Source organism: Symsagittifera roscoffensis, chromosome 7 (genome assembly GCF_963678635.1).
Source record: "Symsagittifera roscoffensis chromosome 7, txSymRosc1.1, whole genome shotgun sequence".
Taxonomy (NCBI): Eukaryota; Metazoa; Xenacoelomorpha; order Acoela; family Convolutidae; genus Symsagittifera; species Symsagittifera roscoffensis.
Genome location: NC_087068.1, coordinates 39,039,318 through 39,056,816, shown reverse-complemented (window position 1 = coordinate 39,056,816; position 17,499 = coordinate 39,039,318). Strand labels below are relative to the sequence as shown.

The 17,499-nt window shown below is 34.6% G+C and overlaps 2 protein-coding genes across 6 annotated transcripts in view; one reads left to right on the top strand and one right to left on the bottom strand.

Moving 5' to 3' along the window:
- LOC134851053 (malate dehydrogenase, mitochondrial-like) overlaps positions 1-17,499 on the bottom strand; it is a 340,885-nt gene that overhangs the window by 198,593 nt on the left and 124,793 nt on the right. The window lies entirely within an intron of this gene.
- LOC134851052 (sortilin-related receptor-like) overlaps positions 1-17,499 on the top strand; it is a 68,404-nt gene that overhangs the window by 5,778 nt on the left and 45,127 nt on the right. For 3 of the 4 annotated variants that reach the window (XM_063866951.1, XM_063866950.1, XM_063866947.1), the window contains exons 6-18: positions 1,268-1,393; positions 1,951-2,162; positions 2,597-2,816; positions 3,594-3,830; positions 4,104-4,540; positions 5,620-5,779; positions 6,217-6,534; positions 8,332-8,468; positions 8,716-8,814; positions 9,100-9,367; positions 11,323-11,485; positions 12,355-12,537; positions 17,281-17,289. In XM_063866951.1, coding sequence (XP_063723021.1) covers positions 1,268-1,393; positions 1,951-2,162; positions 2,597-2,816; positions 3,594-3,830; positions 4,104-4,540; positions 5,620-5,779; positions 6,217-6,534; positions 8,332-8,468; positions 8,716-8,814; positions 9,100-9,367; positions 11,323-11,485; positions 12,355-12,537; positions 17,281-17,289 — 2,569 coding nt within the window. The remainder of the gene's footprint in view (positions 1-1,267; positions 1,394-1,950; positions 2,163-2,596; positions 2,817-3,593; positions 3,831-4,103; positions 4,541-5,619; positions 5,780-6,216; positions 6,535-8,331; positions 8,469-8,715; positions 8,815-9,099; positions 9,368-11,322; positions 11,486-12,354; positions 12,538-17,280; positions 17,290-17,499) is intronic. The other variant, XM_063866948.1, reaches the window with a different exon arrangement.

Sequence of the window (17,499 nt, the reverse complement as noted above, 5' to 3'; positions counted from 1 at the left end):
TGCAGTTTTGTCTTGTTTTTTTTCTTTTGTTGAAATATGTATCTTTTCACTGTAGCTGAAAATTTTGAAGACTTATTTTTTGTATTCGTAAAAGAGTATTTTGGAACTTCAGGATGCTACGTTTTGTGTTGTCCAATATAACCAATTGTTTAACAATTGGTTAAAAATGGTTTAAACTGATTAAAACAATAACCAATTAATACTGGCTCATATAATATCTTTTCAAGGGTGTATTCTGAATGTAAGTTAGGCCAAGGAATCTTTTTTTTCCACGCCACTCCAAACCTTTACTCAGTCGTTCTCCATCGATCAATAATTAGCAATTTTGGCGATTTAATTGATAGCGTCCGACTATCAAATTGCGTGCCGACTTTTTTCTAAACTTGCATCATTTACTATAGGTTTTAGAGTTTTTATAATGTGTTTTATTAAGAGTACTGAACGTAGTCAATACTCTTATAAAGGTCCTGGTGATTTTTTTTGTTTTTCAGGAAAAAGTCTTAAATTTTGTTCACGCTCTATTTTGATTTTTCGCGGTTTGACTTGTGATTTGTTTTTCAAATTCTGTGCATTTACATTGCTAAACTCCACTATCGAACAGCAAAAGTGTAAAGTTCACGAAAAACGTGATCGACTTCTAATTTCGAAAATCGAAAATGTTTATCTGATTTCCCAGCGAAATAAGTTTTACCTATTGATCCATATTTGTCAAATTGGGGGTAATTTTAGCAAAAAAGTGTCCAGCTTAAATTGTTCTACAAATTCAAAGAGCTATTGGGTCATCCATTTTTCTTCGAATTTCAAAATTGAAGTTTTAAAAAAAAGCAAGTCCGTTTTTTTTTGCAGTTTCCTTGCGTTCAATACTCTTTTCCAACTGTCAGTAAGCTATGTTCTTTGTTTTGTTCTTTTGTTGTTTTGATTTTTAGCTGGAAGGTTCAGCCCTAATGTTTTTAGTTGCGGTTTATTGAATTATGACAATACGTTAATATATTTTAAAAAAAATTTAGGTGAACTTTGAACTGTTTATTTTTCGACGCAGGTACCAAATTCGATTGTTTTGCTTCGACAAAATCTGACTCAGAATTGCTACCGTTGAATTAATATTGACTTTTTTGTATTCTTCAGCCGCTGTTTCGGGTATGTCAATGCCCAATTTTAGTCGAATTTGAAGTGGGTACAAGTGATTGCATGTCTCTTCGAATTGTTTTAAAGGAAGGTTATAAGCGGTAGTCATATATATGAAAAGGCATAATGTGGATAATTTTAGGAAGATACCTCGGCGTCTGGAGAGTCTAAACACGTGAATGTGTACGTTAGCAAACGGGACACGGATTTCAAGCCAGTTCGGTTCAACGGAGACGCAGATTTGGACCAAAAACGCCGCAACATTATAGTTAGTTAAATTTTGATTTCAGAAATGATGTATGATTAAGTGTATCTGTCTCAAAACTGAATAAACCAAAATTCGATTTTTCAACACACGATTTTGACAAGAAAATTGGGTTAATCTCCAAGAAGCACAAAAGGATCTTATTCAGGAACGCGAGGGGAATTGTTAAAAACTCTATTGAAGAATGAGTCAACCCTTTTTCGTTCAACATAATTGATTTGAGTAAAATTACCAATAATGCTATTTTGCATGGTTTTGACCAAAAAAATCATGTTTTTCTTGGGGCTTTTCTCAAAATTTTTGAGTCAGTCAGTGCAAATTTGAAAATGTAAAATACTACTGAAGTGCGGATCGTTTATTGGGTATAAATCCTGAGGGGACCTTAAGTTGCTCCTAGTATTATCGCATTTTTTAAAATATTGTAATTGAATAATTTGAAACAAGAACTTAGTAGGATAAAATGCAAGGTTATCTTCTTTTTTAAAATAGCGACATTGTTCTAGTTATGGTAATCGGATTTAATTAATTGAGAAAAAGAATTTCCTCTCATAATATTTTAGGAATTCTTCGTTGCTGATGTGTCTGACGATCAAGTGTTCATGGTGCTGTCTACTTTCTACAAATTTGGACAACAAAATGCAGAAGTGGACGGACCCTTCTTCCATGATCTGTACATTTCAGACATCACAGGAGCCAGTATGGAGAGATCTCTGGTCAACATCAGCTACATATCGCCCAGTCTTTACACAAATGTCAACTGGGAAATTCTCAGGTCACGAGATTTTCAAATCTTTTTATTAGTTATCATGTTGAGTTGGGGGTTCTGTTGTATCAAACATTTGCGCTAATAAGAGCCCGTAAATCTCCATCTCAATTCCAGTGTTTTTTTAAAAAGTAGTGTCTTAGTGCGTTGTGAAATAGTCGAATGTTCGAGATTTTTTTCAAAAAATCAGTGTCCAATTAAAAGTGGTTGGATGACAATATTTAAAAGCTGACTGTTTGGAACAGACAACAATTGGTAAGAATGCATCAGCAGTCAGCGAACGGTTGGGCCTCTACGCTTACATTTGACACGAGTATATAGTGCGCCTGAATCAGTGTTAGCTGCTCCTCAATCTACTGTTACGAATTGCAGAGTTATGAGTTATCTTCTCTTATGAAATCTCGCCTCAAGTAAAAATAAAAGTTATTTGTGTGTTTTTTTAGATTGAGTGAATCGAGAGACAACCAAGCGGATATCTACAGTGTGCAAGGACTCAAGGGAGTCTTCATTGCAACCCAAAAAGTAGCCGGGGATCTGAAAGATCCTCTCTCTGTGAAATACAAAACTCTCATAACCTACAACAAGGGATCAGTGTGGGAGCCACTAGTAATTACAGAAGACGACAAAAACAAGGCCTGTACTGCAACCAACTCCAATGATGATGTTAGTTTTATGCCGAACGAATTTCATTAAACTGAACAGGTTTCAATATATAAGGCAAGTACCTATAGTGTTTTAGCAAAGCTTCGAATTGTTTCATAAATGTCCAGGCGTGTTTAAGAGTAATGAACGTAGTGAGGACTCTTATATAGGTCTTGCTGATTTTTTTGTTCGTTTTTTCTTAGGAAAAAGTCAATCTCAATTTTGATTTTTGGCGATTTGACTTGTGATTTCTTTTTAAATTCAGTGCATTTCCATTGTTAAAAGGAAGGCAAAATCCACTATTGAACAGCAAAAATGTAAAGATCACGAAAAACGTGGTCGACTTTTGATTTCGAAAATGGAAATTAGTTTTCAGATTTCCCAACGAAATGAAAGTTTTGCTTATTGATCCTGTTGTCTCAAATTGGTTTAGTTTTAACAAAAAAGTGTCCATCATAAATTGTTCTGCAAAATTAAAGAGCCTTAAGGCCATCTATTTTTTCTTCGAAATTCAAAAGTTGAAGATTTTTTAAAAAACAAGTAGGTTTTTTTTTACTTTCCTTGCGTTCATTACTCTTTTCCAACTGGGTATGGGCTATGTTTCTTTGTACATGATTCTAATTAACGGTTTTAAGCGAATATGAAATGGTTATTCCAAATTCAAAGTCATTTTTTGGTGTTTTTACTGTAAATGAACGTAGTTCGAGGCACTTTCAAGTCATGCGTCAAGTCATGCGGATTTTGTTCTCAAGTTGGTTTTTTCACAAGTTAAATCTGGCTGAATTGTTATTTATTCAGAAGGAGTGCACGATCCAATTGGTCCAGGCATCTCTGCTTCGAGAAGGTCTCCAACAGTTGAGTCCAGTCTACTCTTCCAGTTCAGCTCCGGGAATGATAGTTGGAACTGGTGTCATAGGAGAGGAAATTGGACTGTCCACCTTCACAGAGGTCACTTATGACGAGCAGGGGAAGAAGAAGAATGATGATCAGACTTACATGTTCATTTCAGTCAATGGCGGTATATCTTTTTCAGTGGTAAGTAGAAAGAACTATTTGCAATGGTACGAATTATTACCGACAGAATTGCAAGAGATCAGTCTATTCGTTGACCATAAACAATAATAATGAGTGAATATTCGATAAAGTTTTTAAAATTGAATTCATGTAAGACAAAATTTACATGTATATTATTTTACATGTATAATTGTGGTGAAATTTTAATCATGAAATTTCCCAATAGTTAGTCCGCTTACAATGATTTTTAACCGAAAATTAGTTTTTAAACTGAGAAGGATTTTTGTTTTTCAGGGTCTGAAAGGAACTTGGATCTACGCATTCCTTGATTCTGGGGGATTCCTCACAGCACTTGACGCGTACAAACCGACCCAAATAATCTGGTACACTTATGACCATGGTAATACATGGGAGTACTACCAGTTCAGTGAACACCCAGTTATTGTGTATCACGCACGGAGTCGCTATGACGAGAAGACTTCCATTCTTAATGTTTTCTGCTCGCATTTCAACGAGTCGACAGGAAAACCGGAACAGTTGTGGAACGTAATCTTTGTGGACTTTTCCAAGTTTTTCCCGAAGTTGTGTAACTTGGAATCGGACGCGGATTATGATCTAGATTGGAAGGTTAACGAGGCCGGCAGAAGTGATTTATGTATTTTGGGAAGGGAGCAGATTTTCATAAGGAGACACCCGAAGGCAGAGTGTATGAACGGTCCCAATTTCAGTCCGTAAGTTCAAAAAATGAAGATTCAATCATGAGATTTTTATTAAGTGACATTTTGATTTCTGGAAACGGTAGTAACCTGCTGACTTACGATTAAAAGAAATGAGACTGAATTCAAATGCCATGTATAATCAGAAAACTTATCAAGAGTCCATGAACGTACTTCACACTCTTATATAGGTCGCGATGATTTTTTTTTTTTTTTAGGAAATCTCGAAATTTTTTCAGGCTCAAATTCACTTTTTCACGGTTTGACAGTTCATTTCTTAAACTACTAATGCTTAGATAACGGATTGATGGGTCACCATCAAATGGATACCCTATCCTAGGTAATCCGCACAAAAAATGTATAACAAAGTGATAAGTGTTGTTCTGGTAGCCCATTTAGTGACCCAGATCAATTCATAAATGAAATGTGTAAAGCGAGTGATTGTGGGAGTTGGATTGCAATGAAGTATGAGGAAATTTTCTAGAATATTCTTAATTTTTAGGAACCGAGACTAGCTTAATAGGCTCCAGTTACGAACAGAATGGCTGACCAATGTCTAAATTCAATTTTTTTTGTTAAAAGGAAGGTAAACTTCACTATCGAACAGTAAAGTGTAAAGCTCACGAAAAACGCGAATGGCTTCAAGTTTCGAAAGTGGAATTTAATTTTCAGATTTCCCAGCGAAATAAAAAAACTTACCTATTGATCCAGTTTTCTCGAATTGGGTTAATTTTATCGAAAATGCGCCAGTCGCAAATTATTTTAGAAATTCTGACAGCTTTAAGGGCATCTATTTTTTTCTTTGATAATTGAAAGGTTCCAAAATTTTCTAGAGTTCAAGATTTTTTCAACAAAATAAGTCAAGATTTTTTTCTGTTTAGTTGCGTTCATTGACTCTTTTCCAACAGTCTGTTGGCTATGTTCAGTCCAATTTAAATTGAATTCTTCTTGATTGTTAACTTATTATTAATTTTGATCAAAAATAGGCATGTAATGTAAATCTCATTGTTCCGACGTCCTTTCTTGGGTTATGTCTTGATTTGAAATGCCCAAACGAGGTATTTTCCAAAGAAGTTAATTGACATTTTATCTAGGTTGCCTGAATCTGTGCCATGCATGTGTACTCGGCGAGATTACGAGTGTGATCAGGCGACTTACTTCACCCCCGAAACGCAGGAATGCAAGTACATGGAACTACAAATTGCTCAAACAAATGCAGAGAGCCAATGTGTGAATGGAGACATACCAGGACAGGTACAATAATAATCACGCTTGCGGCAATTTGAAGATTTTTTTACGGCAATGGGAAAATAGGTTAGAGTTAGAGTTTAAACAAATGTGTTTGGTAGGACTATTTGCAAGGATCTTACGGATGGCTTTTTAAGTGTCAATAAATGTAGTCGATACACTTATTTGGTATGCCTTTGGAACTCATTTTCCATCCATTTCTAACGCTGACCTAAAATGAGCTCTGTTATCACAACATGAGAAGTACAGAATGGTCGGTTCAACTGTAGCGAACTTTTTCTACATATTGTAAATTTTTAATGGGTTCAAGTTACGAATTAGCCTTATTCTAAATTTTTTTATAATGATTATTTTAAATGGCAGAGGAATACGTGGTATAAGCGAAAAAAGGATCTGATTATGTGAAAGTGTACGCCTTACCACTATGCTAAGTGCGTGTTTAGGTGAAGACGTTCATCCAAAGCGTGGGTTATCGAAGAGTGGAAGGAGACGAATGCGAGCCAGGTGCGGAAGCGCTGGACAAATGGGAACCGAAACACAGAGTCTGTCCCATAGCGCCAGAACATGCCTTCATTCTCTTGACAGACAGTGACAATATCCACAGACTGAACTTGGAAGCGTCCAATTCGATTGAGAGTAAAGACGAGATTATTGATGTGGGGCAGCATAGGTACTTGTCGGCTATTGCATACAGCTACCCGAGGAATTTGCTATTCTTTGTGGACAAACCGAAGGAAGACTCACGCATGAACATGATCAAGGTTTGATATGCATTAAATATTCAATGGACAGTTGCTCTGTGCTTTGCACTAGATATCTACAATTTGTTGGGAGCCCTTTAACTCCCACGGATGCATAGTAACGAATTGCCACCCTTATAATGAACTAATTCAACGGTTGAGCTTGTGCGAATTGAATAACTAGTAACCAATCTCTCCCCCTTTTGCAAAAGGGGGGAAATAGTTAGAGATCCTTTTTTTAATAATCATATTAATAATAGTAAATTGTTTTCATATCAGAGATTATTCAACAGACATTTGTCAATTTGCAGAATTCTGATAATGCCTTAATTAAGCAGTACAATTTCTAAGAAGTACTAAAAAGTTTCTACTGTAAACTACTATCAGTTGTCCATAACCTACAACCCCCTCTTTTAGAAAAAAAAAGATCTATCATTTCTTTATTATTTATCATGTATAAATCGCGAAAATTATGGAAAAAATTGTTTAATTGACTATCAAAAAGATTGCTGACTGTATCAGCGTAGTCTTCAAAAAAAATTTCCATGATATTGAATAGTTTTCTTATCCTTACACTTATTCTTTTCGGGCTTTTACCAGTGAAATACTTCGTTGGTTAGATTTTTTTAACTTCTTTGTTTCAATACCTGAATCTCCGAGTCCGAAATTGAGTTTTTTAGGAATTCTGTTTTTAAATCCTTCCGTAAATTAAAGTTTTTGAATATCTCGTATATGGGCAATTCTTTCACTAAAAATATCTTGTAGGTTTCTTTAAAATATGTTACTGACTGATTTGTCCATTTTCTTAAAAAATTTCTCAGGTTTTGTTTCATTTTGAGTTTTTGTAGAGATGCTTTATTAGCTGTGCCGTACACTATAACCCCAGGTTGCAGTATTGGCTGGATGTGACTGAAATAGGTTTTAATTAGTTGGGCTGTCGTTAGTACGTCACGTATTTGGTAGAGCAACCCACAAAATTTTTTCATTTTTTTAACAAGAAAGTTAATATGATATTTGAAATTTAATTTTGAGTCCACGTGAATGCCCAAATATTTAGTATAGAGGCCCTTTTTAACATCATCGGTTCCTATTTTTATATTGTCTATTCCTCTGATTTTTGTCCATTAAAATTTAAGTTTATTGTTGTCTAGCTTCAGAGTAAGCTTATTGATTTGCAACCAATTTCCTATTTTGATAAATCCTCATTGTATTGGTGTAAGTTTTGTTCTTTTTGCTTTACTGCTGTATCATCAGCGTATAAATTTGTGATCACTGAGTTTGTAATCGATATTAAATCATATATCATTGAAACGAACAGTAGTGGCCCGAGCACTGATCCCTGTGGAACTCCACAGTGAATAGTTTTCAATCTCGACATTTTGGAGCCTATTGTGACTACTTGTGATCTATTTTTCAAATATGATTTCCACAATGCCTGTATGGGACCTCGTAGTCAGCAGTTTTCAGCTTTTTGTAGAAGTGTATCATGTGAAACTGTATCAAACGCTTTTTTGAAATCTATGAAAGTTGCATTTGTTACATTAGGTTTCGATTCCCTATCTTTTCAGATGTCGAGGGAGGATCAAATTATTTGATTGTTTCTTACACTGTAAATATAATTTGATTGATTTTGCTTTAGAATAATTTGTCTGGTTGTTGATGCTCTTTTGATCATTTTTTGTCTTCTTCCATTCCAAGAACGTTTTTTTTAGAAGATAATTAATTTTGTAGAAATATAGGCATATTGTTACCCTGTTGAAATTGAGTGAGTTTACCATTATCTCGTTTTTTTAATGATGGAAATAGTATTTTTTTCAGAGGCTGAACTTGTCCGGCTCTGGTCTTGCGGAGACTATACACGAGTTTGCCATGGACCTCATCCACGACGTCTGTGTGGACATGAGGAACGACAGACTCTACTGGGTGGAACAGAACAGAAACGACTTCTCACACAGGTAAACAACAATTCTCTCATTTTTACCCTTGTTATGCTCATTTCAGTTCTTTTACTACATGTGTCAAAAATTAAGGATCTTGTTAGATATTTGTTACAAGCTTTTCAACTATTGTCAATTCTTTGCTACTTGACCATCTGTATTATTTCAAATTGTTGTTAATTTTTTTGCTAATATTGTATAATATTTTACACATAATTTGGTCGACAGTTGTTTATTATAATACATTACATGCTTTCTTGACTAGGATAATGTCTTCGGCGCTGGATGGGAAAATGAAGAGAGTGGTGGTCAACAAAACACAACTGGAGGCACCCAAGAATATGGCAGTGGACTCGAAACACGGGTAAGAAACGGCAGCAAAATCAATCTCCATAATTGCCAACGGCCACTCTCTTGGAAAAAGCTAATTTTCTAAACGTTTTTCTTTCGTCGCATGGATTGAAATGAAAAGATATTTGTTGGAGCACTTGCTTGCAGGCGTGTGTTTATAATATCCGTTTTTACGCCGCGCTCCCTCAACCACCATTTCCTGTCAAGTTTTATTGGCGCAGTTTTTTTTTGTAAATTATGAAAAGCTTTGCACGTACAGTCTTCGACTTTTTGCAAAATACAGCCATACTTTTTTCAGGTATATTTTCTGGATGGAATGGAGCAACAAACCGGCAATCATGCGAGCAACACTAGACGGAAGAAACTTGCTCAAAGTGATCGACAATGACCTGTTCTGGAGCGAGTCGCTCAGTCCAGACCTGTACACGGATGACCCCAAAGGGTGGCTGTACTGGGTGGAGTCTTTCTACGGGAGGGTGGAGAAGACACACTATGATGGGTCGGAAAGATCTGTAGTGGTGGCGTTGCCCAGTGGATCTTCTATCAGTGCTGTTACTGCATTTAAAGTCAGAAATTTAAATGTGTAGTGGTTTTGTAAACTACTATAAAAAAAGATAAATTTAGTCTATTTTTATATCTTAGGGAGTTGTTTTTATAAAGTTTGCAAAGCGGACGATTTCTTCAACAGAATTAATTAAATTTTTTACACTTGCGAAGCAAAGTGTCTTAGTGCGAACTTACTTTTTTTCAACCTAAGTCGCAAATAAAAGTGCTAATTTTGGTGGAATTTTTGAATCGGTAGGCTGCAGTAGCAGTATAATATCATATGTGTTTTGACATTTGATTAGTAAAAAGTTAACACAGCTGATGCATTTTTAAATCATCAAATGAACCGGAAAAGTTATTTGTTTCAAACAACAGTACAATGATAAAAAGTTTCAGAAATTTTCTAACTCATTGTATTTTCTAATTCATTATAATTTATACATAATTTGGCTTTATTATTGCAATCTATTGCATGCAAAATTGTGTCTCTTTGTATTTGGTGCTACTTTTGCTGCATCGAATTGGCAATTTGTTAGCATATGTAGCTGCGTATATTGGTGGCTAGTTTTTGGGGATTTTAAGTACCCGTGGCTGAGTGTTAAGTGCGTGAGACCCAAATTTGCTAGCTTATTTCTACGTTTTCTTATTTCACTTAATAGAGCTGCTTTTTGGTCGTGTTCTCGCAAGTGTTTGCGAAGCCCAGCTTGGCCCCTGTGTTCACTTTTCATATGAGATAGATTTTAAAAAAGGAAATTAGAAAAAAAAACAGAAAAAAATGAACTGTCGGACTGAGAAAATGAACTGAGAAAATTGCCACAATGGTTTTTGCTTGTGCTGTAGACAATTTTCCTTGTAGTTGGAAGTGCAAATATTGTTCATTCTAATTTCAAGGGGGGACTTGAATCTTTTTTTTCTCGGTTCAAATTCTTTTTTTTTCGGTTCAGTTGGTTTCTGCTCAAAGATTGTCGGCTTACTTGCCTCATCACTGATTTTTTTTTTGCTGTAAGCAATTTTCATTGTAGTTGCAAGTGCAAGTGCTGTTCACTCTAGTTTCAAGGGGGAGTTGAAAGATTTTTTAAAAAAGTCAAAAAATCATTTTTTTTTTCGGTTCAAGTGGTTTCGGCTCAAAGATTCTTGGCTCAGTTACCACGTCGCTGATTTTTTTTTGTGCTATAAACCACTTTCATTGTAGTGGCAAGGGCAATTGCTGTTCATTCTAGTTTCAAGAAGGACTTGAATGATTTAAAAAACTTCATAAAATTTTTTTTTTCGGTTCAGTTGGTGTCTGCTCAAAGATTGTCGGCTTACTTGCCTCATCACTGATTTTTTTTTGCTGTAAGCAACTTTCATTGTAGTTGCAAGTGCAAGTGCTGTTCATTCTAGTTTCAAGGGGGAGTTGAAAAATTTGAAAAAAGAATCGAAAATTTTTTTGTTTGGGTCAAGTGGTTGCAGCTCAAAATTGATGGCTTTCATTGTAGTTGCTAGTGCAATTGTTGTCTCCATTGTTATTTACGGTGGGACTTTAAATATATTTTTTGGAAATCATTTTTTTCGGCTCAACTTGAGTCTGCTCAAAGATTGTCGGTTTTGTTTCTTTTCGTTAATTTTGTTCCGTTGTTGCTGATTTAAAATTCAAGTGTCGTGCATGTTTTCCTGGAATGAACTTCTATCGAGACATATGAAAGTTTGTATGATCTAATTTTTTTTCAAAATTTTCTTTTTTGGCTTTTTATGCTATTATTCTATGTTAGTGTTGTATCGCAAGTGGTGCGAAATTCCGCTTCGCCTGTGTCCCCTGAATATTTAGATGAATAATATCCCAAACCAAAACATCTTTAAGACAGCGGGTCAGTTGCAACAAATGAAAATTAGTGAAAATATGTACTCGAAAGTGTCCCGAATAGTGTAGCTCCACGGTAATTTGTTATGTGGTAACCTTGTCGGCAAAAAAAAAAACAAGATAAATTTGATTCAGGACTACTTGTTCGTGGCGAATGACAAAAAGAACGAAGTTGGAAGAGTGAATAAAAATGTGATCAGTGGCTCATTGGACGACACAGTCCAATTGAGTTCGGACGACACTGACGTTTCTTCTTACTCTATTCAGATGTATGCATACCTCGAAGAAACACACAATGGTTAGTATTGATGGTCTTCGTTTCAATTTATCAATTTAGATAAAAGGTTCGATTCAGACCGAACGTGATTTCGGAAAGTTGAGAATCAGAAATCAAAAATAAAGTTCAGAAATTGTAACATCAGACATTAATTTAAAAGTCAAATATAGTTAAGAGATTATCCGAGAGAAGTTAGTAACGCAATGTGTAAATTTCATCGTTTCGCTCTTGCAGTTCAAACGTTTGAACAAGTTATTAACGTAAGCGTCAGGAAAGCCAGGGCTAGTACCCTTACGCTTTTGAAAATTCACATGTTAATTAAGAGTCGATGAACGTAGTTTAGACTCTTATATAGGTCGCGATGGTTTTTTTTAGGAAACGTCTTGTACAGGATCAAATTTAATTTTTCGCGGTTTGACTTTGATTTCTTTTTAAGTCCATTTTATTTCTTTTGTTGTAAGGAAGGCAAGCTCCACTATCGAACCGCAAAAGCGTAAAGGTCACGAAAAACATAATCCAATTCTAGTTTCGAAAGTGGAGTTTAATTTTTCAGATTTCCCAGGGGTATGAAAAATTTATCTATTAATCCAGTTTTCTTTTTTTTTTCAAATTCAGTCAATTTTGACAAAATATGACTATCATTAATTGTTCTTGAAATTCAAAGGGCTTTAAGGCCATCTATTTTTATTTTTTTTCTGTGAAAATCGAAAATTGAGATTTTTCAAAAAACAAGGCAGTATTTTTTTCTGTGTACTTGCGTTCATTGACTCTGTTCCAACAGTATGTTGGCTATAATTTTTCTCAAAAAATGATTTTGTTTTGTAATTTCAGAGATAATTTTGTAATTTAGATGAATGCACCAGTTTTTTCTGAACTGAGTTCTTTTCCAGTGCTGAGTGACTTGTGTGGAGTGAACAACGGTGGCTGTTCTCATATCTGTCTGCAGCTTGACCAAAACACTCATGTATGTCTCTGTCCTGAAGGCATGGAAATAGAGAGACACAACGGGGGTCTGAACGAGACATGCTCTTGTCCAGGAGAGGAAGAGATGAAGAATGGTGTATGCACGTCAGGTACACATAGTACTTACTTGTTTAAGTGTTGATGAAAGATGTGTGAATTTTTGGTGGTAGTTCAGTGAATCGTCTGAATAGACAACTGGAAACGGACGGACCGGATCATTTAGCCGAAAATCCTTATTGATATACATAAGTATCCATATACATATTCGGGCCATAAAAACGTATATTTAACATTTCAGAAGCTAGTAAAGTTAGTGCTATATGCACGGAACAGGGAATTTATGAGAGTCTCCCTAACTGATTGTAACTTATATCCGCACCTCTAAATCATAGGCTTGATCACTGACTCGTTTTGATTGAGATTGTTCAATGTATTTTTTTTACATGTTTATCAGTAAAATATTAGCTTTTAAGCAATGGACCAAGTTAACATCCTCCCCCTCCCTTCAAAGCCGTTTGGGTAGGGGGGGGGGATGTTAACTTGGTTCTAAGTTGGAATTTTTCAGCCAATCGGAATCAAGCATTTTACATGCAGCGCTTGATTCAAGCATTTTACATGCAGGGGGGAGGGGAGGGTGTTAACTTGATCCTAAGCAATTTTCTATCTCGACTAGTTTGATATTTTATTTCTATAGATGCTTTTTCTACATTAGATTAATACACACGTTTAATTTTTTTTGCGTTCAATCCCTGTAAAGAGCTGCGAACTGAGATTGACATTGCCAATCTTGTCACGGTTCGTTTGTTTTAATGTTTTAAAGCCTTTTTCTGCGGCTTTTATTGTTATCTATTATCTGTATATCTATCTCTCTATCTATCTGTCTATCTATATATCTATCTATCTATCTATCTATCTGTTTTTCTATCTATCTATCAATCAAGTATAAAATTGTGGACATCACAATCTCGCCATGTCTTATTTTTCAAGTCATAATGTTGGCGTAATTACACAAGCAAGCTTGCAAGCGTATTGTATTAGTGCGAACCTTTTTTTCCAACCTAACTCACAAATAAAGATGCTCATTTCTTGGCACTTTTACTATAATCACAATCTGTAGCATTGGAAATTTCATAGCATCTATTCTCTGCTTTATTTGTGATAATTTTGTTAGAATGTTAAGCGTCCGTGGCTAAATGGCAAGCCGTTCATCCTTATTTTGATTTTGCGATATTAGGCTGATAAAAATGTTTAAGTGGTTCTTTTTTGATTACACATGCGAAAGTAGTGTAATAGTATGAGATATTTTTTTCCAACCTAAGACGCAAATATTGGTACCATTTTTGGTGGGACCTTTACGTTTTTTGATAGCATGAGCTTTGACATTAGTAATCAGTAAACCTATTTGATGCATTTGTTGTTCATCAATTGATCCGAAAAAGAATATTTGTTTCAAACAACAGTTAAATGCTAAAAACTGCATTTCAGAATTTTTCAATTCACTATATTTTGAATTTATACATAATTTGGATCTATACTTTCTAGTTTATTACTTCCAAATTTTGTTTGGAAACCTTGAGTTTTCTATATTCCAAAGTTTTACATGCAAATTTGTGTCTATTTCTATTTGGTGCGACTTTTCTTGCATAGCGTTAGAATTTTATTAGCATAGCTAGCTGCTTTTCTGGTGGCTCGTGTTAGTAAGTTTTCAAGGGAAGATGTGCGAAGACGTGCAACTCCAAATCCCCTGTTTACAGGTTCGAATCGGCCATTGCAAAAGTTTTATTTATCGAGGGTTATTTTTCCTTTATTATTTCATCTATTATATATTTGAATGCTGTCTCGCCATGTTAAAGCTTTTTCAACGTATTGTTTTGGCGTGCTTAACCAAAAAATTTTTGCACATTTAAGCTATATCGCATAATGCAATGGTTAATTTTTTTTTCAATTTTCCAGCAAGAGTTCAGTGTTTTTTGTCAAGTCTGAATTTAGCAACTCAAAAGTGGGATGCTGTCAGTGTTACCCTAGGGGTTGCAAATTAGTCCAAATATGACCACCCAAATCTTTTTGTTGAAGATTCTTTTGACTTTTTCGAAACATTTCTGAAAACGTAGATTTAAATTATTCCACATAAGTTGAAATTCTCAACCCTGTTTAGGTGCTGTCAAGGTACTCTTAGGGATTGCAAATCTTGCCTAAAAAAATTGATTGCTCAAATCCTTTCAGTTTTCGGGATATGACGTTTTTATGATTTTTTCAAAAAACTCAATTAACTTAGATATAAAAGATTTTAAAAATTTGAAATTCTTTATTCTATAGTGTGAGGTGCTGTCAGGGTACTCTCAGTCGTTGCAAATCTTGCATCCAAATGTGACTGCTCAGACCCTTTGTTTCCGAGATGTGACTTTTTTCTGACTTTAAAAAAAAGTTTTTAAAGAATTCATATGAATACTTGACAAAATTTGAAATTCTCAACCCTGAAATTGGGCGCTGTCAGGGTTCTCTCAGGGGTTCCAAATCTTGCATCAAAATATGACTGCTCAAATCCTTTAAGTTTCCGAGATATGCCGTTATTAAAGACTTTACAAAAATTCAATTAACAATTCTAGTGTGAGGGGCTGTGAGGACACCATCAATTGTTGCAAATCTTATTTGCATCCAAATGTGACTGCTCATATCTTTTTTTCCCGAGATATGACATTTTTGTGATTCTTTCTGAAATTTTCAGAAAATTTAGGGTTTAAAAAAAATTCCACATAATTTGAAGTTGCCAACACTGTAGTCTGGTGCTCTCGAGTTACTCTCAAGGATTGAAAATCTTGCCTCCAGAGATGACTGCTCTAGTTTTTTTGGTTTTCGAGATGTGACTTTTTTCATGATGTGAAAAAGGTTTTAAAAAAAAAACGTTTCAAAATTTGAAATTTTTTATCCTACACTGGGATGTTCAGAGGTTGCTGATTTTGCTTCAAACTTTGATTGCTCAAATAATTTCAGTTTCTGAGACGTGCTGACATTTTATGCTTTTTCAACAAATTTTTTATAAAAATTTAAGATCTAAAATAATTTTTCAAGTTCGAAATACTCTGCACTATTGCGAGGTGCTCTCAAAGTGTTTTCAGGATGTTTGTCTGGACTCCAGTTATGACTGCTCAACGCCTTTTGTTTTCGTAGTTATAACGTTTCCATCTTCTTTTGAAAATTTTCAAAAGTATTTGTTTTTCAAATAAACGCTTTTCAAATTTTATCGACGCTTTGGTGGGGTGATGTCAGGTTACTACCAACAGATGCATATGCGGCCTCTTATCCTCAGATATTTGCTCAATTTTTTTCATTGAACTTTATGAAAGAATATACAGTCTTTTTTTTATAATTAAATAGAATGGATTATGAATATCTTTTATGAATTTGATAATTTTGCAATCAATTGTTTCAGTTTTTTTAGTATGAAAAGTGCAGTTGTATGCTGTCGGCTATTTTAGGGTTTTGTTAACGAAGATCTGAAACTAAGTAGGAATGGGGATTTGAACCTCCATTATTATTTTTATCGTTCATGAAATCAAAAGCGTTGTTGGATTTCCCAGTCTTTTTCGGTTACATCCATTTCGCAGTTTTTTTTTTCATTTTTTTAAAATGTATAAGCAGCTTTCATGTTTACTAATCTGTTTGAAGCACCAGTGGTGCGTGACACGCTATTTTTTTATATACAGCTAATTTTCGTCGTTTTCCTGCTTGGGTTTGTGAAGCGTAGCTTCGTCTTTGCGTTTCAGTTTAATTTATTGGGTGGGGCTTTGAATTGAGATTAAACATATCAGATTTTCATCAGATCGCATTTACCTATATAATCGATATATACATCTATACAAAAAATCTTAAAAACGATAAAAAAAACAATCAAATCTCAAAGTTTAAAGTTTGAAAATCTGATATGTTTAATCTTAATTCAAAGCCCCACCCAATAAATTAAACTGAAACACAAACTTTGAGATTTGATTGTTTTTTTTAATCGTTTTTAAGATTTTTTGTATAGATGTATCTATCGATTATATAGGTAAATGCGAGCTTCCTTATCTCGCCGTACTTAAGCTTTCTCAACATAATATATCTTGCATGTTTAAGCAAAGGCCCATTTCGTTGTGCTGCAGTATGACACTGACACGCTGAAAAAATCGAAATCTGTTTGAAATTTTAGAACTCATCCGTTATTTGATATACTGAAATGCGAGCTTTTTTATTGTCTTTTTAATGTTTGAAAATTTTTAAAAATATTTTCCGATGTTTTTCTCTTCCTATGGCTATGGCTATGTTGTTTTAATATTAGAAAGTAATTTTAAATGTTTTCCAGTTTTTGTCTGTTTCTATGATTTTGGCTGACATGTTTTATATTTTTTTTGGGTTGCGAGTTGGAACTGAATTTATAAGATCACCAAATGTTTTTCGAGATCCCGACTTCTGTTGAATTATTTAACAGTATTTTCTGCTGAAACTTCTTGGTTGAAGTTTTTATTTCTCTCACTTATGTATGACTACTTTTGGATTCGCTTCAACAGTTGCTTCTTCGGATAGACCAAGTTAAGATCTTCCACCCAGCTTTTAATGTAAAAAAGCACTACATGTAAAATACTCTATTTTGATTGGCTGAAAATTCCTAACGTAGAACCCAAGTTAACATCCTCCCTCCCTAACGGATTTGGGGGGAGGATGTTAACTTGGTCCTCTTTTCGGTATTTTAGGACAGCTCAGAAAAGCAGTTCAGTAGACCTTGAAGATCTTTTCGCTCTTGATATTTTGAATGGTTTTCATTGTATCATATGTATAATTTAATTTGAAATGTATTATTGTGCGTTTTTGGTTTTCAGGAATTAATGGTAAGTCAGATGATCGTCCATTTTTTTTTCTTCAAGCTCCTTCTTTGAGTATTACTGACTCTTTTTTGTCCCATTTATTGGCGCTTTGCTCAGTAATGACCTGTTTTGTACATTTTTATAATATTTTCATGCTTGTCTGGATTTTTGATCTATCGATTAAATCGTTTTAAACAGTGCTCGGAACGTTATGAGCTATTTGGAAAATAACCA